A 27,734-nucleotide genomic window follows, 5' to 3' on the forward strand; every position below is an offset into this window, starting at 1 on the left:
GTTAGTCATTTGTCTTGTCGTCGCTGATTGGTGTAAGTATTGTGCCGAAAAAGGGGGCGTTGGTCGTTCGCGTCTCCCATTTCTACTCTCTCTACATGCTTCACCTTAACAGCTGTGCACTTCAGCAGCAACAACAATCGTGGCAAAATTTTTGGTCGTCGTTGGAGAATCTAATTTCAAGAGCATTTTGTTCTGATTTTGAATTTAAGCAAAATACCGCTAGGTATGTTATTAATCTTTGCAACCGGCAGACCTTTTTTAAATAAATATTTACGTAATTTACGCTAGTTAATTTTAATAACAAATCTGGTGCTGTGCCCATATGGCACAACTTACTAGAGATATTTCATCATACCTTTTAGCTGATTTACGATTTAAAATAATTTTTAGGTGATATGGCTGACGCAGAGGGTGAGCCGGTTGTGAAGACTGCCAAGCAGTTGGAGAAGGAAGCCAAGAAGTTGGCAAAGTTAGAGAAATTCAAGGGAAAGCAGGACAAGAAAAGTGTCCAAACGACGCAGCCAACCAAAGAGAAGGCTGAGGTATATTTATGTATTTATGTTATGATTAATTATGCCTGGATATGCCGATTCTTTAATTGAAAATACAAAAATCTTTTTTTTTTATAAGCCTAGAATTTTTGTTTAAACATATTTATAATAATTCTTATTGCAGAAAAAAGAGAAGGTGAAAAAGGCACCTACAGAGGCTGCTGTTTATGATATTCCGACTGAAGAAGGCGATAAAAAAGACACAAGCAATGCAATGCCGTCGACCTACAGTCCCCAGTACGTGGAGGCGGCTTGGTATGCATGGTGGGAGAAGCAGGGCTTCTTCCGACCTGAGTACGGACGAGACCTGTCCATAGAAAATCAAAAGGGCAAATTTGTGATGGTCATTCCGCCGCCAAACGTGACCGGCTCCCTGCATTTGGGTCATGCACTTACCAATGCCGTTGAAGACGCCATCACCAGATGGTAGTTATTTAGTAAAATATTTTATTTTCATTAAATATAAATTTACAGGCATCGAATGAAAGGCAAGACGACTCTGTGGGTGCCTGGCTGTGACCACGCCGGTATTGCAACGCAGGTCGTTGTGGAGAAGAAACTGTGGCGGGAAAGTAAAATCACAAGATATGATTTGGGAAGAGAGAATTTCGTTGACAAAGTTTGGGAATGGAAGAATGAGTACGCTTAGAAATTAATTAGAAATATAAGCATTTAATGATATTGATTGAAACCTGAAATTCTGTTCTTTATTAATTATACTTATAAACTTAGGAAAGGTGATCGAATTTACCATCAGTTGAAGAAACTGGGCTCCTCGTACGACTGGACGCGCGCCCGCTTCACCATGGACCCTGACCTTTGCAAGGCTGTTGTGGAAGCCTTTGTTCGGCTACACGATGAAGGTGACATTTACCGCAGTAGCCGTTTGGTCAATTGGTCCTGCACCTTGAAGTCGGCAATCTCTGACATCGAAGTGGACAAGGTTGAGCTGCCCGGGCGCACTCTGCTGTCCATCCCTGGCTATGAGGAGAAGGTTGAGTTTGGAGTTTTGGTCAACTTTGCCTACAAAGTGATAGGGGGAGGAGACGGCCCTGGCGGAGAGGTTGTGGTCGCCACCACCCGAGTGGAAACAATGCTCGGTGATACGGCCGTTGCTGTCCACCCAGAAGATCCCAGGTACAAGCACCTGCACGGAAAGTTCATCCAGCATCCATTCTGTGACAGGAAAATCCCCATTGTCTGTGATGACTTTGTGGATAGAGAGTTCGGCTCTGGTTAGCTCTTTTATTCGAAAGAAAAAAATCTATATTATTCAATTTTCATAATGTTTCAGGGGCTGTGAAAATCACCCCTGCCCATGACCCGAATGATTACGAAGTGGGAAAGCGGCACAACTTGCCCTTCATTACTATTTTCAGTGATGACGGAATCATCATTGGCGATTACGGCAATTTCACTGTAAATTATTTCTTAAACGTTTTTTTTTTTAAGATAATATTTATTATTTCGTATCAACTTTAGGGAATGAAAAGATTCCACTGCCGAAAGGCGATTCTCGAAGCTCTGGAGGCCAAGGGTTTGTACCGGGGAACTGTAGACAATGCCATGGTTGTACCAATGTGCAGTCGTTCTAAGGATGTTGTTGAACCCCTCATAAAACCTCAGTGGTACGTCTTTAATAATTTAGATTGAATTTAATTATTATTATTAATTATAATGTAATTAAATATTTTTACCTTTTGTGCAGGTACGTCAAATGCAACTTAATGGCCCAGAAAGCCATTGACTCTGTGAAAAACGGTGATTTGAAAATCATCCCTGAAATCCACATCAAAACATGGAACCACTGGATGGAGGGCATCAGGGACTGGTGCATTTCGAGGCAGCTTTGGTGGGGCCACCGAATTCCCGCTTATCAAGTCTTCTTGTCTGATGGATCTAAGGCATTGGTACTAAATAATTTCATTTTTAGTTTTTTGCTCCAAATTTACTTATTTTATTTTTTTTTTATTAATTAATTTTTTATTTTTAAAGGACAATGGTAATGAGATTTGGGTGAGTGCAAGATCAGACGCTGAGGCTTTTGAGAAGGCAGCTGCCAAGCTTGGACACAAGAACTTCAAGTTAGAGCAGGATCCGGATGTACTGGACACTTGGTTCTCGTCTGGCCTATTTCCGTTTTCTGTAATGGGCTGGCCAAATAAGGTTTGTTGGCTCAAGTTGTGAAAATGAATTTTTCTTACAGTAGTTGACAATCTTATAGACCCAAGACCTAGAGCTCTTCTACCCCAACTCTCTGTTGGAAACTGGACATGACATCATTTTCTTCTGGGTGGCGAGAATGGTGTTCTTTGGCCAGCGCCTTCTGGGAAAACTTCCTTTCAAGTAAAAAATCGAACTTTATTTTTAATTTTACTGCACTTATAAATTGATAGGGAGGTTTTCCTACATTCCATGGTGAGAGACGCTCATGGCCGCAAAATGAGCAAATCACTCGGAAATGTCATTGACCCAATGGATGTGATCACTGGAATTTCGCTAGAGGTAAATTACTAATTCAACGAAAGTCTGTAGTATCAATTTATTTATTATTTAGGACCTTCACAAAACTCTCGAAGGCAGCAATCTGGATCCCAAAGAAGTGGAGAAGGCAAAGGCTGGCCAAAAACAGGATTACCCAAATGGGATTCCCGAATGTGGCGTCGACGCTCTCAGATTTGCTCTCTGTGCTTATTTGGGCCAAGGTTTGATGTTTTTTGTTAATGAATTTCAATTTTTTAATAATCTGTATTGACACAGGTCGTGACATTAATTTGGACATTTTACGTGTGCAAGGCTACCGCTTCTTCTGCAACAAGTTGTGGAACGCCGCCAAATTCTCACTTTCTCACTTCAGCGCGGACTTCCAACCAACTGCAGTGAGTTTCGTTTCTGACAATTCTTCATGTGGTGGTGGTCTATCAGCTCAGACTTTAAATATTCTATCCAAATGTGGCTTGGCCCAAATCAAAAGTACCTCTCAGCTAGATAACTATTTTGCCGACCACAGCTACATCAAGGGCTTTGCGCACTCCTCCTTTGACTCTCAGCTTTTATCGACTCTCCCGAGTGCCTCGTCCGAGTATGTAAACTTAAACAGATGGATTCGTCATGCGTCCAGCTTTGGTAAAGACGCGCAGACCAAGCCAGCAAATTTATCTGCAAAGGTGGAAAACAATGGCCATGCATGCATGTCAAAATTTCTAAAGCTGCTTCCTTTTGCAATTAAAATTTACAACTAAAATAAAAGCATGAATCAAATCTGAGTAGGAATAAATTAACAAGAACGAGCATATAGTAATTATAATTACTCTAAATGTAAATCAAATCTTTCTATATTACTGTAATTTAATTTATTTACACATAGTTTTAAAAATTTTAGGATGTGTCTGGCCTGAAACTGGCGTCCATTGACAAGTGGATGCTGAGTCGTGTGGCCTACGCTGTTGAAACATGTAACAAGGGCTTTGAGAATTATGATTTCCCGGCAGCCACTACTGCGTGCTACAACTTGTGGCTTTACGACTTGTGTGACGTGTACCTGGAGTGCCTGAAGCCGGTCTTCAGTTCTGGCGACGAGCAAGCAAAGACGGCAGCCCTAAACGTTCTCCACACCACCCTTGATGTGTCCCTGAGACTGCTCTCGCCTTTCATGCCTTTCCTGACTGAAGAGTTGTATCAGCGGCTGCCAGGAAGAAATGAATCATCAACGCCAAGCATTTGCATTGCATCTTATCCAGAAGTAGAAAGTGTAAGATTTAATAAGAATGCCTTTTGATAAGTCTCTTAAATTTTCAATGAATAATTTTTAATTAAAAATAATCATGACAGTGCTCTTGGAGAGATGTTAATGTTGAAAACGACGTGGACTTTACTCAAAAGATTGTCAAAGAAATTCGGTCTGCCAGATCAAACTACAATTTGCTCAACAATGTCAAAACCGAAGGTATTACTATTGAATATTCAATAAGATTTTGATTTTAATCTAATTTTTAACTTTGCAGTCTTTGTGAAATGTTCGGACGCCAAACTTAAGCGCCAACTCCAGCCGCTGAGCTCTGTGATCAGCACCTTGTGCTACTGCAGCAAAGTCGAGTTTGAAGAAGCCCCCAGTGCTACCGGCTGTGCAATTCTGACCGTCAGCGACAAGTGTGAAGTTCATCTTGTTCTTCAGGTACCAAAACATTAATTTCATGTAATCGATTATTATTGATTTATTAATTTTATTAGGGTTTGATTGATCCTGCCAAGGAGTTGGTGAAAATTGCCAAAAAGCGAGACCTGCTTCAGTCAACAGTGACCAAGCTGGTGAAGGACATGGCCAAGCCGGACTATGAAAGTAAAGTTCCAGCAGACGTACAACTTGCCAATAAAGAGAAACTGGAATCAGCAATCGGCGAGATGGAAAAGCTTAGTCTAGCTGAAAAAACACTTCAAGCGCTTTAAGTAGCCACAAATTTTGAAACTATTATATTTATTTATAACTGAGCACATCACTTACTAAATATTGGAATCAACTTTCTTAATTTCACATCAGCAAGTTTTGTCTTTTGGTTTGATAAATTTACCCTCTTGCTTTCTTGCATATGTCAAAATACAAATGCAGCTAAAAGATTATTCTGGTCTTGGAGTCGAAATTGTTGTTTGGGTTTGTGTTCTTGAACATCAACAAGTTGTTTCAAATTCATTTTCACATTTTTCTGGGCATTTGAAAAAGGTAAATATGATTTACATCTAATTGTGAGAAGGCTCATTAATTTAAATAACTACTGAACAGCCCTCAAACACACCGAAATATTACCAGTGTCTTAGCTCAAATCTCAAACTTAGAACATAAAATTTGATTAAAATTAACTAAATTTCCTTTTAAAAAAGATACACGGTTTACCTTGAAACACATGATTAGAAATGGATTAATATTAAACAAGCTTTATAATTATTATGAAAAGTTACAAAATGAAAACATTTTTATTAGTCACGCGCAGTATTTGAATTAAGTGCAACGTCTAAATCCATCGACATGAGCAAGCCATTTTATTTTACGTAAGCTAAAGGGAATATGGTCTGCAAATAAATGAAAAAGCTAACAATAAAACAAGATTAACAGATGGTGCAGCCATCCAAGACGGAAGAAGCTTGAGCTGGAATGGCCACTATAGGCGCAGGTTGTGGTTGAGTAGCGAGCTGGATCTGCTTGGCCTTCATCACAGGCTGCGTATCCGTGCAGTCCTTGCAAAATTCAGGCAGGATTCTGTAGTGGACCAGGTAGTCAGGGTAGGCCTATTGACACATTTATTATAACGAGAAAATAAAATTTATTAAAATTGGAAAAAATAATGGAAAAGCCGCACCTGGTCTTGATTGTAGATGACATACTCAGGGTACCGGAGACCAACATTGATAGTTTCAGGTCGAGCCACGACAGTGTCAATTTGGGGAGGTGCATTGGTGATCAGTTGAGGGGTGAGGTACTTTCGTCCAAGCGCCACTTTGCACAGCAGCATCTGACGGATGCATTTGTAGCAGCTTTGATCTCTGTGAGTTGGGCAGCCGCTGTTGACACCCCAAGAGTACTGGTTGCTCTTTGAGGAGTGCTCAGCAAAGTAGATTCCTTTTTCAAATTTATAACTTTCAGAATTACTATAATTTTAATTCTTTTGTATTACCTTTGCCAAACATTCCGTTAGGGTTTGATGGCTGCAAATTGAAGCCGATTTGGCAGATTTTCTCAGCCTGAGGAGATCCATGCCACAGTCTCATCTCCTCCACATATCCAGAACTTTTGCTTTCCTTCTTGATCTTGTTATTCATCTCACCTCTGTGTTTCTCGTAAGTTTTATACAAGTTGGGGTTTTGAACTTTGAACACCTACGGGATAAAATAATTAACCATACAAAGCCATTTAAATCTATTCACAGAAAAATAAAAAGCAAATAATATATAATTCGGAAAAAATAGCCGTTTTTTCTTCTTTCTTTTGCTTTCTTTTTTCCTTGTCTTCAAATCTTAAATTCCTCAATTTATTATTATAATGAAAACAAAATTATGAAGATAAATTTTTAAAAAACAAAATAAACATATTATGCATTTAATTTACCGTTTGAATTTCATAGCTGGAGAACTTGATGTGGTTGTCATGAGCTACTATAGAATTGTGCATCTTCTCTTCAATGTACTTGAAGTCTCCATGTGTTCGAGGCAACTCAATCAGTTTGAAGCCCCCCGACATAGCAAATCTCTCTCCTTTTCAGTGTCCTTCTGAGAAGAATTTTTTCAAATTTCTTCAGTCGCTTTCTAGCTGCTTTTCAGTTTCCAACAAATGATAGTATGTGTTATAAAGCAACAATGGAGATTAAATTTATTCGACAATACGTACATACTTACATGAAATTTATTTTCTATTTTTTTTATGCACCCTAGCTATGAGATGATGTTGTGTCTGCAGGAGGTTCCATCAGGAGTGGTCATCGGCATCGATCATTTTTGGTGAAATATTTCAATTTTTTTTCATAATAAAATCTTCACTGACGTCGCAGAGCAGAAAAAAGCAACTTTTCAGTTTTCACAATCACGCAGCAAAGGCAAACTATGAAACATGCACAATCTCATTCATTCGTGTAAAAAAAATTTAATAAAATGGAAGTCTTACAATAAATTAAAGCTCGGATCGAAACCGCTGTTCATCTTCTTGATTGTACATTCTTATAATTTGTTTTTCTGCTTTTGAGAGGCGGCTGTTTGAGGTAGTTGCAGGTAGGAGTTGTCAATAATTAAAAACAAAAACATCAAGCAGAACCAGAGAATCCAGAAATAAAATAAAAACAAGAAATTGGTGGTGGCAGCAGGGAAACAGGGAAGGATTTATTTTTACGCTATGCATGCTGTAAAAGGGAGGGGATAAATTGATGAAGTCAAAGGGATTTGAAAAATTAGCAGACATAAAAGAAGAATTTGCAAAAAATGAAATAATTTTGGTTTGACTTCCTTTTAAAATATATATTTATAATTATACTATTTATACTCACATGAATCTTTATTACTTAACTGTGTAGCCAAAAAATGTGGGATACAGCGCGGCGCACTGGTTTTTTTTTTTTTTAGTTTTTTGCCCCTCTGTAAAACAGAGAACAGAAAATAGTTTTATGCGGTTTTTTGCTGACATTTCATTTAAATAAAATGCTTGATGTTCTTATTCAATATTATGCTTGCAACTTGCAATCCTAACCCTGCATTGGTATAAAATATGATATTTTTCTATAAAATCTAGCTATTAAAATAAAATAAAATTTTTAAGTTGCCATTGCATTCGCATGAACACTAGTTCTGCGCACAATTTCTATCAGAACAAAATGAAGGTCTGGTATATATAGTTGACGTACGAATTGAAAACACCCAAAAACAATAAATATCATAAAGCCCACGAAGCCACCTAAATTTAATCATCTAATTGATAATTTAAAAAAATATAAAATTTACAATGTGATTCGTTACAAAAAATTGCTGGGATACTGTCTTTCAGCTGTATGTCATGTGGCATTTTCGCAGATAATGTAGATCTCAAATTCGATTATACATAAATTAACAAGCTAACAGAAATTTGCTAAAGGAAGCAATAATATCTCATTGATACCTAAGGCAGATTTTAATTATTTAAATTTAAGAAGCTTCACATAAATATTATGAGCAGTTTTATTGAAAATATTTTTTATTAGGAACGCAGTACAGTATTTGATTGAAAACTTAGTTTTTGGATTGCACGTCAGCATCCAGCCTTTAGAACATAAGATATAATTTTCAATTTTATCAGACATGCTTTAACTCTGTGGTCAGAATATAAATGAGAAGGCTCAAAGCTTAACAGATGGTGCAGCCATCCAAGGCGGAAGAAGCTTGAGCTGGAATGGCCACTTTAGGTGCAGGTTGTGGTTGAGTAGCGAGCTGGATCTGCTTGGCCTTCATCACGGGCTGTGTATTCGTGCAGTCCTTGCAAACTTCAGGCAGGATTCTGTAGTGGACCAGGTAGCCAGGGTAAGCCTATAGACACATTTAACAAACAAAAAATAATTAATAATAAGTTTTAAAAAAATAATGGAAAAGTCGCACCTGGTCTTGGTTGTAGATGACATACTCAGGGTACCGGAGACCAACATTGATAGTTTCAGGTCGAGCCACGACAGTGTCAATTTGGGGAGGTGCATTGGTGATCAGTTGAGGGGTGAGGTACTTTCGTCCAAGCGCCACTTTGCACAGCAGCATCTGACGGGTGCATTTGTAGCAGCTTTGATCTCTGTGAGTTGGGCAGCCGCCGTTGACACCCCAAGAGTACTGGTTGCTCTTTGAGGAGTGCTCAGCAAAGTAGATTCCTTTTTCAAATTTATAACTTTCAGAATTACTATAATTTTAATTCTTTTGTATTACCTTTGCCAAACATTCCGTTAGGGTTTGATGGCTGCAAATTGAAGCCGATTTGGCAGATTTTCTCAGCCTGAGGAGATCCATGCCACAGTCTCATCTCCTCCACATATCCAGAACTTTTGCTTTCCTTCATGATCTCTTGATTCATCTCAGCTCTGCGTTTTTGGTAACACTCGTACATGTTGGAATTGAGGACTTTGAACACCTGTGGAAGAAAGTCACAATGAACAGTGTAATAATACAAAAATGTTATGTATTAATAATTTAACCGAATACAAAGCGTCGTTGTTTTTTCTGTCCATAAGCTTGGGTCGGACGTCGGTCATGGAATTTCCGCAACCAGTACAAAATTTATATACACAATTGGATAAAATTAACTAATTATGGTCCGCAATTTTTAATTTATAAAAAAAAAGCAAAAACCATAAAACGGGAAAGAGCATTTTTTGTTTTACCTTTAGGATTTCATAGCTGGAGAACTTGATATGGTTGTCATGGGCCACTATGGAACTGTGCATCTTCTCATCAATGTACTTGAAGTCGCCATGCGTACGAGGCAGCTCCTCAAGTTTGAAGCCAACATACCAATCTCTCCTTTCTGGTTTTCCAAATTTTTGCACTTGCTTTTGAACTTTCTTTTGCTTTTGCTGCTTCTTACGCTTCACTACTGGCACCAATGATAAATATAAGAGAAATGGAAATTTAAACAAATCAAATCCATTTGAGGATTTTGTAGTTTTGTACCTGTAGATGAAGTTCCAGCACTTCCAGCAACAGGTTGCATCATTTTTGGCGAATTTGTTTGAAAAAAACCTGCTCACGTTGGGTCAAGTCAAAAATCTGAGAACTCTTCAGCAAGGCAAACTATAAACAAAGGCATTTTATTAAAATTTAGATTGTCAAGAATAAAAATCGATCTTCTGCATCATATCTCTTGATCCAGCATTGAAATATATAAAGCAATAATTTTTTTAAATATCCTGCACTGACAATTCGCGAATTTGTCGGCATTAATGTATGAAGTGAATGTAAATTATCACAATTAAATTAAACCTGATTTCCAAACAGCACACCTGGTCTACACTTGTTTGTTTTTGTGTGCTGCTGTGTGGGTTTGAGGAGACTTCAACAATAACCAGCGCAAAAAAGCAAAGCTACATATGTATGTATACATGAGAATCAGAATGAAAATTTCAATCTATCATGGCAGAATAAACAAGCAGATGAGATATTTATGCAAAAGAAAATGGAGGGAAGAAGTTGTTAACGTTGAGGGATTTTCCGTCAAAAAATATCAGACGCTTTAAACCGAGAATTGTACCTAAGAATTCGCAAAAATTGGTTGGGCTAGTCATGCGGTTGGCAACACAGACAGAGGGGGCTGCACCGACTTGTTGTGATTGAGGAAGAAAAAGGAGAGCTTCGCGCGCCTGAGGGGGCGTGGCATTGTGAGTGTTTTGAATCGAAAAAATGATCTGGAAGAGAAGAATTTTCCAATTTTTCTCTAGTGAAAAGAAACTAATATTTTTGTAAGTTGGTAGAAAGCATTCTATGGTTCATTTTTAACTATAAAATCGATCATTCCATTTGATTCATCGCGTAATTCGACAGGAATTGGCAAACCACAAAAGGCACTCGTCATCAGCTTTCAATGACTCAAATCCCCTCATATGGCCGAACAGTGTTTTATTATGGCATATTATGGCCCAAAATAAGAAGGAAGTTGAGTCAAAAAGATTCTTTTAAATAACATCAAGCAACAAATAAGGATTATGATCTGCTGCGCATCCCCACCAGTCCGTCATTTGATCCGGCAGCTTCGCGCGCTTTAGGGGGCGTGACAGTGGTACTGAATCCCGAGTGTTTGGCACTGAAGAAAATTATTAGGAAGAGTAAATTGTTCAATTTTTCCCTATTGGAAAGAGCTAAGTGCTCTCTTAAATTGTTGTAAATCATTATTTTGCTCGTCTTTAACTATAAAATCCATCATTCAATTCGATTCATCGCGTAATTCGACAGGAAATGGCAAACTACGGAGACAATCATCGGCGTTTTCTCAAATCCCTCATGGCCATGAACAATGTGGTGGCCCAAAAGAAGGCAGTTGAGCTTTATTGCACTTGCAGAGACCAGGGCAGCAATGAAGAGAGTATTGGTACAATTAAAATTACACAACATGACATTTTTGGTGTTCATATTGACAAATTTTTCAGCACCATCCCAAGATGCCACAGCTGAAAAGGCCATCTCCAAATTCATTGAGCAAATCAACTCAAAAATTGAGCCCCTGAACTTGTCCATCAAGCTGGTGGTGTGTGAGTCCACCAATAAAAAGTTCTACATCCTGCATACCTTGAGCGATAATGAACTCACAAAGTAAGATGAAAGATTGATAAAAATTTAATTCTTTTTAATTTGTATTTCGATCAGAACAATCGCTGGCCGTCAGTGGGGCCGGAACGAGAGAGCTGTTTTGAAGACTGTGATCAAGGCCGTCTGCAAAAGTCCATCTGGCAAGGTGTCTGTTTCTGCTTGTGCCAGAGAGTGTGCCGATCTCCCTGATAAAATCAAGAGAAACGATGTGACTAAGATTCTGCAAAAGCTTATTTCACAAAACTGGCTTTGCGAGGTATTCTCAAATAAATAAAATGAAATATGAATACTAAATTAAAATTGTCTTAAAATAAAACTGTAGGTCGGTGATCAAATTTACATTGGCCCAAGGGCTCTGGCTGAGATCAAGAGGTACCTGATGGATGAGTTTGAGGATCAGGCTGGCACTTGCAAACTCTGCCATGAAATGACTCTTAGGGTACAAACTATATTATTTACGACAACTCCAATTTACTGTTATTTTCAGGGCCCTTCTTGTCCATCTAAGTGTGGTGTGCGAGTGCACCAGAGTTGTTTGGAACTGTACTTTTCAAAGGGTGCCAGCAAGAAATGCATGGGGTGCAAAAAAGAGTGGGCTCTGGCCAAAGGTTCAGCAGTGCAGCAGGTAGAAGAGGATTCACCCATGGAGGAGGAAGCCTCAGACGACGAAATGGATTGCTAATTTTGCATCTTAAATCTTTAACCAAGAAGAAAGGTTGGTGATGTTTCATTGCTGTCTTTGCATGCAGAAGTAATATGGAATAATGTAATGCATATAGAGACTCGAGAACAGGAATTTAAATAAAAATCACTATTTTGAACAATTTGCATTATTATCCTGCTTTACTCAAGCTACAATTTCAAATCTGCGCATACATATTTACAAATAAACGCTCACTTATGCTCTTAAATGGTGTTGCGACTTAAAATTATCTCCTGCTGGCGTAAGGCAAAAATATTTACGTTTTTGCGTCCTTGGTAGAAGAACCGCCTCTAAATTCTATTATAGTTTTTACCAAAACCTGCAATCATTTAATTAATTTTTGGGCCTTACAACCACTTTATTCTCTACGCTCCAATTGGTTCATTAATCTGCTAGCCGCATTTTGACTTGTTAGAATCAATTGTATCCGTCACCGTAGACATCAAGTTAATTAATCAATACATTAGCAAATAACATACAGTCGGAGAGTATAGCATGTGGGGTACCTTAAACATGTGTGTCCTCTTCGGAGCTTAACGCTTTTAATCAATACAATTTAAGCGAATCAATTGTTCATCCATTTGTGTGCTGTCGGAAATTATCACCCAATTCTGATTTAAGTTACTTTTCGAATTTTAACAAGAAGTACTGTTCGTGATATTGCCATCGCAGTTTGATTTTCAATTCGTCAAGTTTTACAATCAGTTTTCAGGCAGAAAATACTTCTTGCTCCTTTACAAATACTATTTATCAATCAAAGCACATAATAATTTTTTTAATTTGTTCACAACTGAAGTTACAAGTAGGAAAAATAAATTATAATCGCAAAGGGATTTGTGGAGATTTTAACGAATTCTTTCTTCCCTCTACGCTGTGAGCTCAGAATCGTCAAATGAAATGCGATCGTTTTCCAGATTATTGATGAAATATTAAATCTGCTGCCGCCTCTAATGCTAAATTTTTTATCAATGCTTACAATCCTAACCCTGCTTTGGCATGGCACAATTTTTCCGATAAAGAAGTTTTCTCTAAAAGTTAGAATTTTTAATTGAACTACATACCTGCGTTGAACAATTTTTTTTATCAAAACGTAAGCACATATATCAAAATATGGGCGTGCTAAAAATTCACTGTTGGTGATAAGAAAATTCTCTGCCGCCTTTTTCTCTCTCAATAATTTAAAATCTTACAGCTCTATAGTTATGCATTTTACTTCTTGCCAAACCAAAATTTCCTGTCATCAAAACCGTCGCGCAACAGCTCGCTGTTGTGTTTCGCATGCGAATCTTGCTTGGCTAATGTTTTGCTGTTAAAGTATAACATTTGTTCTCATCTTATTTCTATCGGGTCCCAGATATTGAGGCTTAACTTTTCTCCACCCAAAATATAAACTCAGCTTGGAATGTTTAAAAACCAGAAATTTTCTTTGCTGAAAATTGGAAAATTTTTAATTAACTTTGAAAAATTCCAGAGACCAAGGAAATAAAATTAAAAATTTGAAAGAAGTACCAAAAACAATTAAAAAATTTGGCTGTGACCAAAAGTTGAAAAGTTAAGCCTTCATATTGATGATCAGCTGCGAGAGGCTACACTTTTTCTGACGCTTATTGTCCTTGACACGCACACAGGAGGCCTACATGGCCGCACTCTCTTGGGGCAGAATGGCCGCTGCTCGGCCGGTGTTCTCGATGGCCTTCAGACGCGCCACCACCTGAGCGTGCTCCTCCAGCAGGCGCGCAAACTCGCTCTTCCGGTTCTCAACCTCGTCCTGCAGAAATTAACACCAAAATTAATTTATCAGAAGATTTGATAGAAAAAATAATGAATAATCATTTCTGCTAATTTGAAAGATCAACAAAGAAAGTAATACAACCTTTAAATTAAAAGTAAAATTAGTAATTTCCTTTTAGAATAAGAGAAGAGAACAATTTAATTTTGACTATATGCGATTAACTATAAATTTGATATTTGGTAGCTTTAGTAAATTTCATATTAAAAAATTAATTTATATCTGAAATTCTCGAAAAGAGATACAGAACTAAACTTGTTTGGTGTTATATTTATAAAATGCATTAATTTTCTCGACTGATTCGCGCCGCAACGATGAAGTAAATTAATTTTTGGATTCTTGCCAGAACAAATAAAACTGAGCAATTCCGATATTTTTGACGACAGACCAAAGGCAGGGTGTGAATATTAACTAATTAACATAACTCTAACATTAATTGGCCAACCAACGCGCCCACTATAATTTTCAAACTTCAAACAATTTCACTTTTTAACCCCCAAAATAAATATTGATAGATTATTAAATATTCTCACCATGATCTGTTGAAGTCGCTCATAGGACTTTTGCTTGGTGAGAGTTGTGCCGGCGTGGAGTCCTGGTGACGACGGCTCCGTGCACGTCTGGTCCATTGAGTCCTCGTGCGAGGTAAGCGAAGCGGCGGACAGATTTCGCGCCAACTGTCGGTGCCGTGGCGAGTCGGGGCCTTCGCGGCCCGGTGTGCTTATTGACGACTCCACTTCGTCCACATCATCTACCACAATACTGAAAGCAAAACGCAAAAATATTTTAGTAATTTTTTCCAATTACACATTTTCTTAAAAAATTGTTTTTCCCTATCCTAAGCATTTTTAAAAATACATTTCTTGCGTTTTTTTTTAATGAAGTAGCAAGGTCAATTTTGCTGAAAAGTTATACACTTTTAATAATTATTATGAAAAATAAAAATTTCTTGACTTACATAGTTGTATTTGAACTAGCAACAATAAATATTTATGTCCCAAATGCTTGTAAATATGTATGAACCAACAATAACGAAATTGATCCAATAAACAATATCTAGAAATAGGTGGTGATCGATTTCGTGGCGTTTGGCCACTTCTGCAGGTTTTCGCACTTATGGCGCAAAATTGGCTCGCTTGTTATCGTGAGGCGCAAAATCACTTCACACAGTTTGCGATGCGAAGAAACACGTGCGGTTTCTTGAGCGGAAGAATAAAATTGCTCCTCGTCGTGTGCACCCTCCTGTATAGAAGACGCTCTTAAAGGGCATAACGCGTTTTGGATAGAGGTGTTAAGATATTCCAGCGATTAGATCCATCCTCTTTGCTCCACTTTCGTGATAACGTCAAGTTGATTTAGTTTAACAATGGCAAATTATTTCACAGCTCATTTGATATATGTATTGATTAATTTTAAAATTGCAACAATTATATTAAGGACAAAATGACATTCATTTCCCTCTGTTATATGAAATTGTCCTATATAATAACTTCCAAGTTTTCTCTTCCATTTTTTCTTTCTTCAATCGATGTTAATTTATTTTTCTTTTATAGTGCTTCAATCATATTTTTAAACTAAGGGATTCAATCAAATTTTAAATAAAAGCCGATTGCAATTGAGATGAAATTTAGTTAGAAATAGAAAGAAAAATTTGACGCTCAATTAATAATAATTGAATTTCAAATGCATGCGGCCATATAAACATAAAAGGTTATAAAACTATTATGTCATTGCCACGAACCGGAGCCATTTGCAATATTAGAGCTCTCAATCTGGAAATAAAACGGCGCCGCAATATAGAGGGATTTGAGCCAGTCGTTATTTGAGTAACGAGAGATTAGACCGCCCGATCCAATGCAATGGACATTAAGGTGTAATTGCGGATTTAATCCTGCCTTTTGTCGCGAGCCGGAGGGTGACCGTAAAAGTTGCTGCCGGGATTACAAGCGGAGAACGTCGGGCAATAAATTGCTCTTGCTAGTCGTACCTGCTCGCCGACACTTGTCCGAAAATTTTCATCTGAGATCACGTTTAACGCTTGTCCGAAATTCATTTGACCAAATTTATTTTCCCCAAAAATGGTTGTTGGTTCTTTAGTATTAATTAAATAACTTAAAACTCTTATTGAAAGAAGGGCTGATAAAAATGCTAGGAAATCTTCCGGTTTCATTTTCCATTTTCTTCAACCAAGTTATTCATTTCAGTTAAAAATCTCAAAAAACTGCCTAATTTTTTTATAAACAAATCTTTTCAGTTTAAATTTTTGTTTTACAAAGCTCAAAAAAGCCGAAAACTTCTCATTAAACTAACATTTTTTGGACTTTTTTTTTAAATTAAACTACAATTTTCTCCAAAGGTATTTTTCGAATGAGTGAATTTCGGACAAGTGATGGGTTCCCGTGGCACCGAGCAAACGACCACCCACGCGCAAATCGATCTCATTATATATGGCCCAGCAAAGCTCCTCGATAAAATGCGTGCAGTTTAACCCTTTGGCTCATTCGAAGAGCGCCGAGCGTCGTACGTGTCGACGTTTCCTATGTTCTTTCTCTCTAGATTTGTTTGCTGCAGCATGTGTAAGTAAATTATTGCTCCACTTGCGTCATCCGCGGGTGTCAATCAGCCCGGCCGTTGTGACGCCAAAGCGAATCACTCGTCGCGCTCTCCAAAAGACATACACGCACCAAAATACTCGCACTCGCGCGCGCGACAGGCAAGCGCTGAAACGCGAATTTTAATGATTCGGCAAACTTGTGTTTGCTTTGCATGCCCGCTTTACACGCTGGCTGCGTCGCACCCCTCTGGATTTATGTTATGTTTAGGGGTAACAAGGACGTTCAGGCCAAGTGCCTTCATGTAAACTGTGATTTATTTCAAAGTGGAACATTTAAAAAAATATATTTTACTAGATAGGTTTAAAAATATTTACCAAATTCATAAAATCTGAGGTTTCACATCAAACTACGACAGTGTTTTATTTATTTATTTTTTTTTTTATTTAAAGCAATGTTTGTTTATGTTTCATTAATTAAATGCAGCCTAATTATGCGAGATTATTACTTTCTTGCACTTCTTTTTCCAGAAACACAGAAGTACAGAATCTATAAAAACAACTATACTATGAATAGGGCTGGGGGAAACGTCGCTTTTTTCCCTCAAAAATTCGGCTTACGATTTGGAAAAATTCATTTAGAAAAGTTGACCATATTAAATATATATGAACGCAACAAAAAATCAAAATCAATTTTTATTTGAAATTAACACTTTTAGGTGGATTTCATAAAAAATTCAAACTGAGCTTAACCAAGCCAAACCAAGCAAGCCAAGTTTCATCTTTTCATTATTTTTAATGACTCTTAAAACATAACATTTATATTATGTTATAAGGAGTTGAAAATTTTTTGATAACTGTTGATGGTTGAGTAGCATTTACTAGGAGCAGAAAAAGAAAAATATTTAATAAAATAAAGAAAATTGATACCTTTTATCAGAACACATGATTGTGTAAAGACAAAAAATAAAAGATTTTTTTTACAAAGTTGCACAAAACAAAAAACTTTTAAAAATCTATGCCTGGAAAAGATATGAAAACAGAGTTAAATTTAAAAGGCTGATAAACATTTTGCTTTAACTTCTCTTTAAATTTTATAAATCATGCTTTAAGTACATTTTGTCCAATTTTAGGAGAGATCAAAACTTGGAAAAAGGCGAAAGTTAGTCTAAAATTTTTTTATGGCAGGAAAATGAAAAAAAAAATCTTTAAATATCCAGACAGATAAGCCTAAAATAATTGATTGAATTGGTTATAAAATATCCTACAATATTTGAAATTTTTTAATTACAACTGGGGAAATTATAATAATTGCCTCTGCCATAAAAAAACAGACAAATTTTATTAAATTGAAAGTATTCAAATGCCAAGATAAATTATCAAACAACTTTCAATTTCCACAAATTTACACAACAGACAAACGCGTATTGATCGTTTCCTTTGAAGTGAAAATCACGTAGCCGCATGAGCGAAGGAAACGTGCATGCATTAGATTTCATTGTTGGCCCCCACGAGTGACAATTGGCGCGCGGATGTGCAAGGTCGGAAAGCAGACCGCGTGCCAGCTTCGCCACACAATAGTCTGTTTATTGTTGCTGTTCTCCACGTCCATTTGCACACACTTTTCACTATTTATTCCAGGACAGCCTTGGCACCAGCGGGAATAATTATAATTCCGCGCCTGCTGGTGCCATTTGGCGATCGGGTCACTTTTTGCGTTGACCTCCGAATCCGTATTCAAGGCTCGATTTATTTACAAATTATAAAATCCGAAAGTGCAAACGGCGGGCGCACGTGTTCGTATACTTGATGTGCCAGCAACAAAAAGGCCGCTTATCCAATTACGCGAAAAAGCAAGAGACTCTCTCGAGTGGCGCACTCGGGGCGAGTTTTGAGGATTCGCTTGCAAAGTTCAATATTTGCAAACCAAAGAGACAGATATATTATATTAGTATGGAAGTTAGTATGGAAGTAATTGGATGTTTCAAAGTCATACCCTCGTGAAACGAGCTCTTATAAAAAGTAGTCCTATGAGTTCCACCGACTTTGCATAAAAAGGCGGCCCTGTTGAATATTCTATTCAGTTAGCTCTTTTGCCATCAAGTTTGCTCACCACGTGGCGAAGATTTGAATGATTATCTGAAGATGGTTCTAAGAGCAACAGGGAAGAAATTATACAATTGACAAATATGAATAAGGAGAGCCCCTAAATGCTTCTTTTTGTAATCAAAATTTCATTCTAAAATTCACGTTATAAAAAATTTTACAGTAAGAAAGAAAAATATCACGGAAAATCCCTATTTTGTATCAAAATGAACACTGGAAATTAATTGAAATTGCATAGCCTTGTAAATCATTAAAAAAATATATAAATTTAATTTATAATTACGTTTTGCACTAAAAAATTATGAAGATTAGCGCAGTTATCATGAAATGCAGGTTTTATTTAGGAAATTCATTACAACCAAATTTTGTTGCGAATAATTTAATCAAGCGAGCGCAAAAAAGTACTATTTTCAGTCAGCACCCCTCGCACAAAACGCGGCGATTTCTGCAGAGATTCGCCCGCAAGTTTATGATTCTCCGTCGTCGCAAAAAGAGCCGAAAATAAGAAGCGGCCTGATAACACAAACAAAAAACCGAAAGCTCGCTCGAGAGAGATTTATTCTGCTTTTTCTCACAGCGCCAGAAAAGCTCATCAACGTCAAGTTTGCCTTCCTCTTTGTGTATACTTTCTGCAGCTGTCGACCGACCGGACACTCGAGATATATTTTGCCATATTTTTATTTCTGACGCCAACGACTCGATCCGCGCCGTCTGGCTCTGATCTTCATCTGCCGCTCTCTTCAGCTATTAATAATGCACTCGATGCGAAAAAGGGCCTCCTCATTTGCACACTGCTGGGGCACGTGCGCCTAGTGCAACCTAAAATGTTTTCATTCCGCACCAGCATCCGGCCGCTTTAAGGCTATTTTCATATGCTCGCAAGCATGAAGCCTTCTTGTTCTTACAAATTTGCATGTGTGGACGCTTTTTAAACTTTTTAATTTTAACAGACATTTCCTTTGAAGAAGTGTTCAAGGCGTTTTCAAGATTTCAATATTTATTGGTTTTATTTTAGCGTCATATTATCTCAAAAGCATTATTATAGCAGAAATAAATAGACAATTGCAGGGCAATTGGCCATAACTTCTTCATATAAACTTGTATAATGCCTTATAATCTGGAACCTGAAAAGTATCAATTTAGCATTTTTAAATTTTCCTTTAAAGAAACAATAGTAATTAAGATTTGCGGAATTTTTTGAATATTTTATTTATTTATTTTCTCACTGCACAAACCATTATAATTGAAGTAGCAAGTTAGAAAAAAATAATATGATTACAGGGGCTGCAACACAGTTCTTTGATCTAGCTGGTTAAAACATACAAATATGTTTATATTTATCTTTTCAATCAAAAATCAAAATCCCCTTGTGCGCTCTTTCCGGCAATAAAGCACAAATCGGATTATGAAAATTTTATCAAAAATAATTAAATCTTTTTCTTGCGAAACGATTGATCCCTCTATTAATTTTTAGTCGGCACAAGAGGATCTCATGAGATAAAAAGTAACTCCAACAAAGCCGCAAACTCTTTGTTAACTTTTAACAATGTAAGCGAAAAGCTGCTAACCCGGCCGACCCACCGGATTACATAGAAAGTTCCACGATGTCTAGAGAAATTGAAACGCGTCCGAAATATTCACGACAAAATGTAGTGAATTTATTTGAACAATCAATGCTCCGCTTTTCTCTACTTCAGACAGATGCATTTTGTTTGTCAGGTGTCTGATGCAATTGCTAATTACGAAGCTGTCAGGACGCGAATCTCATTAGCACTAATTGAAAGTGCTTTCCTGCCTGATTAATTAACGTCCGTTCCGTTACATGTGGAAAATCGCTGTAGTGAAAAGAAAAACGGTGAATTTTCGGGTATTTAAAATTTGTCTAACTTGGAATTATTAACGAAGATCACGAGAAAAAGAATCTAACTATAATAAAATTTTAAGCTTTAGCGTTTATTTTTATTTTGTTTAAATTTATTGGTATAAAAATATGTGTTTAAGTTGCAGAAATTCTTAAAAATTCTGGAATTACTAAATTGTGCTCAATTGATTAACAAAGGGAAAAACAAATTAACTAAATCAGAAAAGCAGTATTTTGCTTCATTGTTAAGATTAAAAATATAAGCAATTTTCACAAAAATTAATAATGAGTACAAAGATTATACTGAGCTTGTAAAATTTAATGCATTTCGTTTAGATCTATTTTACTTGTTGGGGCGTTATTCAAGCCTCTGCCTCAACAAGAGAAAAGAGAGATTAAAAATTCAATCAAATTTTAATATTACGTCTTAAAATAATTTATCTCCAATGATGATAAATTAAAATTAAAATGTGGAAATAAAATACTCTGATGATTTCTGATGGGAGGAAATAAAATCCACAATTCGCATTGACCTCTGCCAGAATTTAGATGACCTCGGAGCTCGTACCCAGCACTTCATCATAAGTCAAAATGACACTTTTTCCTCATATAAAAAAATAAGTACCCACGAGACGGCTCATTGTTTGAATCATCCGGTTGTCACGTGAGAAATTCTCCGCACACTCGGCACTACTTGATCGCGGGCGGTCAGAAGCCGCGGCCGCTGACGTTATATGGAAAATTCCCATCTCGAATCACTTCTTCTTATTTCGTTCGTGTGTGAAGCAAGTAGGCAGATTCGTGTGAGCTTCGTCCCGTCCATTATTTCGCCGCCAAGACCTTGACCTTTGCCATCTTCCTCAAAATAAGCACCGCATCGCCAGTGACAATAAACGAGCACAAGGAGCCACTGTGTGTACATAAGAAAAATATGTATAATATCCGATATACATATTATAATATGGGTGGTGATCTTTGTATTTGCTTTTTATCTCGACTTGTTTGGTCGACGGTGGGTTTTTTGCTTGAGGGAGTTTGTGCCCTGTGATGTGTTTTCTTTGTCACAACCTTTATGGAACTTTTATCATAGTCTGTATATAATATAATATGAAACAAAACCATCACGGATCATTGATTTATTGAAAATCTACTGGGGAGAGAATAATTTAACAAAAATAAGGTAGGATAATGATGCAATTTTTTTTAATAATGTGACAACTCGAAGTTGGGAGATTCGGAAACATTCTAAGATATTCGCTGAATTAGCGGTACTTATTTTTTTCATGGTAGCTTTCAAACTTCCCTGATCGGCAGCTAATAAGAATAATGCAATAATGCTAAATAAATGATTGACAATCTTTTTTTTGTAAATTTTTTTGATTGTATGTTTTGTAATTGATGGAGAATAAATAAAATAAATAAAAATAAAATATTTTGTATTCTTCACAAATTAACATTGCGTGTTAAGAAACGGAAAAACCTCTAGCAAAACAATTGCTAAACATTGGGGGTTTAAAGAAAAGTTTGCACTGAAAAGGGCAAATAATGGGTTTTATCAGAGGTAAAAATAATATAAAAAATGGCATTGCTAATGCCAGAACAGTATACAAATAACTTCCGCTCAGCAAACTTTGAAGTTAATAAAATTAAAACTTTATCAAAAGATAATTTTCCAAGAAATGTTGGAAGTTCTATCGTGATATTCAATAATATGATACCAATTGTAAGCTTTAAAGTTGTGTCGGATCTACTATTTTTCCAAAGAAAGCAACGAACAATTAATATCTAATTGGCGATGAAATTTTCTAAAAAAATATGAGCAAAAAAGATTAAATTAAAAATATATTCTGTCACTAGAATATCATCAAAAATTTAAAGTCGAATATGATCAGTAATTTTGAAGAAGGTCAACATTTTCCTGTAGAAAATGTGATTGAGAAATTTTGGAAATTCAATCGGTCTATACAAATAAATATATTAATGTTCACTCCTTCTGGCTCTCGCCTCTCACCTATATCTTGGATCACATTTTATATTTATACATTTTTGATAGCGCTTGTGTATTATATTTAGAGATGGGAAATAACCAAAATTGTCAAATATAGCAATAATTTGGCCGAAATAACTGAAATAATTTCAACTATAGCAATAATTTAACAAAAATAACTGACATTATTAGCCAGGTAGCTTACCCCCTCACCCCTTGACCCATGCATGCCGTGGCACTGCCGTGGCACTGCCCAGGCAGTGATTTTTAACCCCTCACCGGCCTCACCCTAGATCCACCACCGGGACTTGAAAAAAATTTCACGGTTTCTGGCGACCATCTAAAAATCTCGGACAGGTCATTCTGATCATTTCTAGCTACTTTTGGCGAACAGTGATTTTCACGCCTTCCCCCAAAAGGACAAAAAAATTGAAAGCGGCTATTAATCAACGATTTGGTTGGAAAGTCGACTATAAGCCGACTTTTTCAAATAATAAATCAACTAAAATAGTCGACTATCTAAGGTTCCAAACCGACTTTTTTGCCCATCCGTAATTATAATCCGCCTATAATTCATGGGAATCTGGTTATTTTTTTCATACTTTGGCTCTCGCAATTCCAAGTTCCAAAGGTTTTTCTCATTCCAGCGTTTCTTTTCTTTAGCCAGTTTGGTTTCCTTCTCTCGTCAGTTGCAAATTGAACGAAATCGCCACAATAGGCACTCTGATTTAAAAAGTCACTCACAAACTGCTATTCTTCGCACAATAAAATTCACTTGTGCCGCATGAATAATGTATTACGTGTTTGCCATTTCCTTGCACGCGGGCTCTCGATTTTCTACCAACTCAATGACGTCGAGCCCTTCCATGCAAAGGTGCAAATTTGATTTGGCTTTCGAGCCCAAGAGCGCGGAGAAACCTTTGCGACTCGCGCATTTGTTTGCATAAAAAGCGGACAACTGGCGATTATATTTATGTGCAGCTCGCGCGGTCGCGATATTTATACAACACACCTGGGAAATATGCATCTGATGGCGATAATTTTATCGGAAACAAAGAGCAATCAGACCGTGCAGCTGAGTATGAATAAATAAACAAACAAATAATGAGGTTAGGTATTTTCTTTCCTTGGTGGTGGAGCAGAGGAAAATGTGCAAGGATAAACTGGATGAGGTTTTTTTTTCAATTATTACTTCCGTTGAGAGTCCGCAAGCAAAGAATTCCTTTATTAGATTTCCCTTCAGGATCAGACGGGATTAGGAGAGAAAGAAAACTCATTGCACGCCGCTTTTAATACACAGAGCAGCTTATTTCCGACTTCCTTTTCCTTTTAATGAAAGTTGTTTTCATAATCTCACGAGGGAAAATCGCGAACAATGTAAGCAAAGAGAGCGACAACAATGAAGCAAAAAATATATTATTTTACATAAAAATTCATTTATAGTTATTATTTATAAACAAAGAGGAAAGATTAGAATAAGTCATAGAACTTTGAACAACTAAAGAATGAATTAAAATTATTGCAATCAATATACAAAAATTATATAGAGCGTATAGAGCCTTGGTTATTTTTACACTTTTTTAATAACTTTTAAAAATTGTAAATTTATCTCACATTTACAAGTAAATAATAATAAAAGTTTTTATTTTTATGTTTATAATTTTTAATTAAAACTCTTCTGTTAATTTGTAGCTCAGAATGAATAATTATGTATATTTAATTTTTCCGTGTTTCAAACTAGTAAAATTTCTTTTGGAACTAAATAAAAAATAAGTCATATATCCAGAATTTAAATTTTAAATATGCAATCAAACAAAAGTATATAATAAAAATCAAAAAACAAAATACATTTTTGGAATTAAAAAATAAATAAAACATTCTTCGAATTAGGCAAGAAAATATGACAACAAATTTCATTAAAAAAGCTGATGTTTATTAAATTTTTCATAAATATTTTTTAATTTGGCTGTTTCAAAATTTCTGAAGATAATTTAGTTCAAACAAGTTTTTTTGAATTATTTTAAGCTAAATTTCAAATATAAAGTAAATTCAAAATGTAAATTATAATTTACATTTAAAAAATAATTCATTGAATATAACAGGAAATAAATGGAAATTATTATTATTTACCTGAGGCTGGAATGGAGTCGCATGAGTCCGAGAGTGTTGTTGCCAGAAGGAGTGTTGGGAGCGTTGGCCGCCTCTGGCTGAGGAGGGTCTCTGACGAACGGCTGCATTATCAAGTCTGGTGTGACTGAAACAATGAAGCCTCCCTTCAAGATTCATTCTTGCGACCAGCAACGAGCATATCGAAAATCGATGCCGAGTAGGCGCTCCGATATGTTTTATATTTAGCCCGGTGTGAGCGAGCGAGGAGACGAAACGTGCACACAAAGCCTATCTGACAGCGCCGGCGAATCTGCCGAGTAATTAATTTTGCACGAAATCGATTCGCACCAGAGTGCGAACTAGCAAAAGTTTTTTGCCACTCGCGGACAGCAATTTTTCGGTCTTTGAATGCGATTCAGAGAACAATGAAAGTGGAACGACAACGAGGGAAGCTTTAAGGTTTCAACAAGTTTCAATCAAAGGAATCACTTGAAGGTTGCGGTCCAGTTTGAGCAAAGGTATTGAATTGATATTAAAAACAGATTAAAATTTTAAAAAATAGAAATGAGATTAAAACAGTAAAGCAAAGAAAAATAAGCTTAAATAATTTCAACCTACAAGAATTAGGAAATTAACGGCTTAGTCAGCTAAAAATTATGTAAAATTAAATGCTCATTTTTATTTTTTTTTATTTTTAGGGAAAACAACAGCTTTGTAAAAATGTGAAAATTAAGTAGGATTTTTTGATCAACTATAATAAAAACGTTTTATTGTACAATAATTTAGAAACAAACTTATTTCAAATTATTAATTATTGCTGCATCTCATTTTGAGGATTTTGATTAATAATAAAATTTTCAATCTAAAAAATTGTTCTAAAAATACAAAAAATTACAATTGGTTCAAATTTAGGCTCAATCAAGAATAAAAAATAAAACTAAAGGAAATCTATAAACTATCATTAATAAGGTAATTTTTAATATTATTAATATTCAAGAATTACAGAAATATTTCGGATGAGATTAGTATTTTGATACTGTGTGTGTCATTGTTTATGGGAAATCTAGTGGAAACTTCTATGATGAAAAAATTATAAATAAAAGGTGTAAGCAAAAACTCTATATTTAAAGTAACTTGAAGTACAAAGCGCTAATAACGCACGCCCGATTTGGCGTTTTCGCATTTGGGTAACAAGCAACCCTTTTCCTCCGTCGAAGGGAAACCGCGAGCGCGTGGCGATGCGTGAGATCCATTTTTACACGGCGAACACGTCGCGGCGAGGCGCACGTGTGTGCGGTGGAATCAAGTCTCGTAATGCCGTTTCCGACCGACGGTAATTGGATTTCTCTCTCGCTCTCTGGCGGAGAGTGATTCCGGCTGCGGCGCGAGAGAGAGAGCGCAAATCTGATAGATCTGTGATGTAAGCAGGACCAAGTCGAGTGCAATAACGCGAATTCACCCTCGCATCTCGATTCCAAATCGCATTATTTATATCTTGGCGTTCATAAATATTTATCCGGGAAAAGTAGTTCCATCGTCGGCGCGGCCAGATTTGCAATTGAAAGTGGCGCGGCCTAGAACTCGAGAGAGCCGATTCTTTTTTCGTCCCCGCGAGCAATCGATGCACAGTTTTTATTTTGACTGGAAATATAATCACCCTGTGCTTCGTAAGTTTACGTCACTGCGTTTCCAAAGTACGGGTTGTTTTGTTCCGCGCACGTGACCGGCAATGTCTCGATAATGGGGTAGCTAGTTTTCACACGCGAGGGTTTGACGTGAATCTTTTTATTAGAATAATAGAGAGTTAGATTGTCCGGTGGTGCAATTTTTTAATTTCCGCGATCGGCAGTTGACGCAGTTTTCCTCAATCTGATAAAAATATCATGGTACGTTCCAAAATTAGACTTTGTTGTGGTAACCTCGGATCAAATCCGGTTATAATCGGACTAAAAATAACAAAATGAAAGGATTGGTGAAAATCCTACTCATGCCGAAAATCCTTTATATTATCATTCCCATCAGCTCATTGTTAATTTTAAATGAACACAGGTAAATATTTACTTTTGGAATTTTTCCTCTTTTTTGTTTCAGTGGAATTTGAAATTATTTTATAGACGTACGTAGATTTGAAAATGAGGAAATTCCTACCAATCGTTATTGAAAAATGGTTATAGCTGAAGACAATTTTTTATTAACTGAAACCATGCATTTCTAGAGAAATTATTGATTAAATCGATTAAATATTAAAAATTGATTTCTCCCAATACCTCCCACCAACTATGTCTCTAATTAAATTGGGCCCACAATTATATCTGATAAAAAAAATATCATTAAAAAGAAATTAACAAAGAGGAGATATTGAGATAAGCAAATGAATTGTAGGAAAAAAGTATTGAAGTTAAATTCCAAATCAACACTTTTTCTGGTTAAACGTTTTTTCATAAGAATCCAGTCAATTCGGAAAATTCGTATCAAATTTCAGGAAAAGAGATACCTCGCAGGGAGCCTCGTCATTAAGCAAGTGAATTTTCCCTAAAATATGCTCTGTGAAAATAGTGAAAATTTCTCAAAATATCCTTTAATTCCTCCTGATTGAGTAGCAAAAATAGATGTTGATGAAGACGGACCTGAAATTAAACTTTGAGCTTATAAGGAAAAATGTTGTTAAAAAATAACATAATGCGAGACCGTTGATTTAAAAATAAAAAAATAAATGCAGCAGGTTTCAGAATAAACCATTTTTTTCTATCCAGACTTTTTCACCTTTTAACATTATAAAGAAAGGAATAAGTTTGGTCTGCACGATCGGACCGTCGGAGCGCAGCATGTTGCCAACATAAATCTTTTCGCGAGCAGTCATGCACGTCCGGCTTCACTTATACTTTTGCAGGTGGACCGAGGATAATCGCGGAAGCTGCGTGAGAAAATGATTGGGCTGTGGGAAGGCAGTGGAGCGTGCAAGTGCATATAACTCACCTGATGTTGGGTTTCGAGCCGGAGTGCTGCTGTAGTCCATGCCTCGCGTTCTCCACGACTGGAGGCGGCGGTGCCTCGCGATAAGCGCGATAGTCCGCTGCGCCTCTCCTCGCCACAAGTTGGGGTAGCCCCTGCCTGCACGCCACGCGCAGCGCCGCCGCCGCTAAATTCCACTCCACTCTCCTGCGCGCTCTCTGCGACTTGAACCACTCCAACCCCACGAGGCGCCACTCGATTTCGCCGCCCCGAAATATACTTTATTTCCATTTGCGTTCTCCGAAATCGGATTGCGCCCGAAGTGCTCATTTATGAT

General features: G+C 36.8%; 5 protein-coding genes across 16 annotated transcripts; 2 read left to right on the plus strand and 3 right to left on the minus strand.

Moving 5' to 3' along the window:
* Window positions 1-98: 98 nt before the first annotated feature.
* LOC132196389 (valine--tRNA ligase) lies at window positions 99-5,091 on the plus strand. 2 transcript variants are annotated; one of them, XM_059618978.1, is made up of 17 exons: window positions 99-223; window positions 391-542; window positions 676-977; window positions 1,026-1,190; window positions 1,284-1,786; window positions 1,846-1,970; window positions 2,034-2,179; window positions 2,260-2,461; window positions 2,547-2,717; window positions 2,776-2,897; window positions 2,948-3,056; window positions 3,109-3,256; window positions 3,312-3,718; window positions 3,934-4,302; window positions 4,383-4,497; window positions 4,556-4,725; window positions 4,782-5,091. In XM_059618978.1, the coding sequence occupies exons 2-17, from the start codon at window positions 396-398 to the stop codon at window positions 4,995-4,997; spliced, it is 3,417 nt and encodes a 1,138-aa protein (XP_059474961.1). In that variant the 5' UTR covers window positions 99-223; window positions 391-395; the 3' UTR covers window positions 4,998-5,091. The 2 variants fall into 2 exon arrangements, with proteins under 2 accessions (XP_059474961.1, XP_059474962.1); XM_059618979.1 differs by having other exon boundaries at window positions 3,312-3,430.
* A 14-nt stretch (window positions 5,092-5,105) lies between these two features.
* On the minus strand, window positions 5,106-7,587 carry LOC132196393 (poly [ADP-ribose] polymerase tankyrase-like). The gene is made up of 6 exons (XM_059618993.1): window positions 7,201-7,587; window positions 6,936-7,137; window positions 6,649-6,849; window positions 6,218-6,419; window positions 5,903-6,162; window positions 5,106-5,831 (listed from the first exon to the last, which is right to left on the minus strand). The coding sequence occupies exons 3-6, from the start codon at window positions 6,778-6,780 to the stop codon at window positions 5,652-5,654; spliced, it is 774 nt and encodes a 257-aa protein (XP_059474976.1). The 5' UTR covers window positions 6,781-6,849; window positions 6,936-7,137; window positions 7,201-7,587; the 3' UTR covers window positions 5,106-5,651.
* A 681-nt stretch (window positions 7,588-8,268) lies between these two features.
* LOC132196390 (poly [ADP-ribose] polymerase tankyrase-like) lies at window positions 8,269-10,391 on the minus strand. Of its 8 annotated transcripts, none has more exons than XM_059618986.1 (6): window positions 10,288-10,391; window positions 9,711-9,830; window positions 9,422-9,630; window positions 8,970-9,171; window positions 8,655-8,914; window positions 8,269-8,585 (listed from the first exon to the last, which is right to left on the minus strand). In XM_059618986.1, the coding sequence occupies exons 2-6, from the start codon at window positions 9,751-9,753 to the stop codon at window positions 8,406-8,408; spliced, it is 894 nt and encodes a 297-aa protein (XP_059474969.1). In that variant the 5' UTR covers window positions 9,754-9,830; window positions 10,288-10,391; the 3' UTR covers window positions 8,269-8,405. The 8 variants fall into 8 exon arrangements, with proteins under 8 accessions (XP_059474969.1, XP_059474965.1, XP_059474968.1 ...); XM_059618982.1 differs by having other exon boundaries at window positions 9,422-9,633; XM_059618985.1 differs by lacking the exon at window positions 10,288-10,391 and adding an exon at window positions 10,040-10,274.
* Window positions 10,392-10,703: 312 nt separating this feature from the next.
* LOC132196392 (non-structural maintenance of chromosomes element 1 homolog) lies at window positions 10,704-13,835 on the plus strand. Of its 4 annotated transcripts, none has more exons than XM_059618990.1 (6): window positions 10,704-10,858; window positions 10,986-11,121; window positions 11,180-11,342; window positions 11,397-11,595; window positions 11,662-11,778; window positions 11,827-12,352. In XM_059618990.1, the coding sequence occupies exons 2-6, from the start codon at window positions 10,989-10,991 to the stop codon at window positions 12,019-12,021; spliced, it is 807 nt and encodes a 268-aa protein (XP_059474973.1). In that variant the 5' UTR covers window positions 10,704-10,858; window positions 10,986-10,988; the 3' UTR covers window positions 12,022-12,352. The 4 variants fall into 4 exon arrangements, with proteins under 4 accessions (XP_059474973.1, XP_059474974.1, XP_059474972.1 ...); XM_059618991.1 differs by adding an exon at window positions 13,671-13,835 and having other exon boundaries at window positions 10,804-11,121; window positions 11,827-12,054; XM_059618992.1 differs by having other exon boundaries at window positions 10,824-10,913.
* On the minus strand, window positions 12,160-27,566 carry LOC132196394 (uncharacterized). The gene is made up of 4 exons (XM_059618994.1): window positions 27,422-27,566; window positions 24,467-24,590; window positions 14,365-14,593; window positions 12,160-13,810 (listed from the first exon to the last, which is right to left on the minus strand). Exons 1-4 carry the CDS (start codon window positions 27,459-27,461, stop codon window positions 13,676-13,678), a joined length of 528 nt encoding a protein of 175 aa, XP_059474977.1. The 5' UTR covers window positions 27,462-27,566; the 3' UTR covers window positions 12,160-13,675.
* Between the last annotated feature and the right edge of the window lie 168 nt (window positions 27,567-27,734).

The sequence above is a fragment of the Neocloeon triangulifer genome, unplaced genomic scaffold (genome assembly GCF_031216515.1).
Source record: "Neocloeon triangulifer isolate White Clay Creek 2 clone unplaced genomic scaffold, ASM3121651v1 ptg000012l, whole genome shotgun sequence".
In the NCBI taxonomy this organism is placed as follows: Eukaryota; Metazoa; Arthropoda; class Insecta; order Ephemeroptera; family Baetidae; genus Neocloeon; species Neocloeon triangulifer.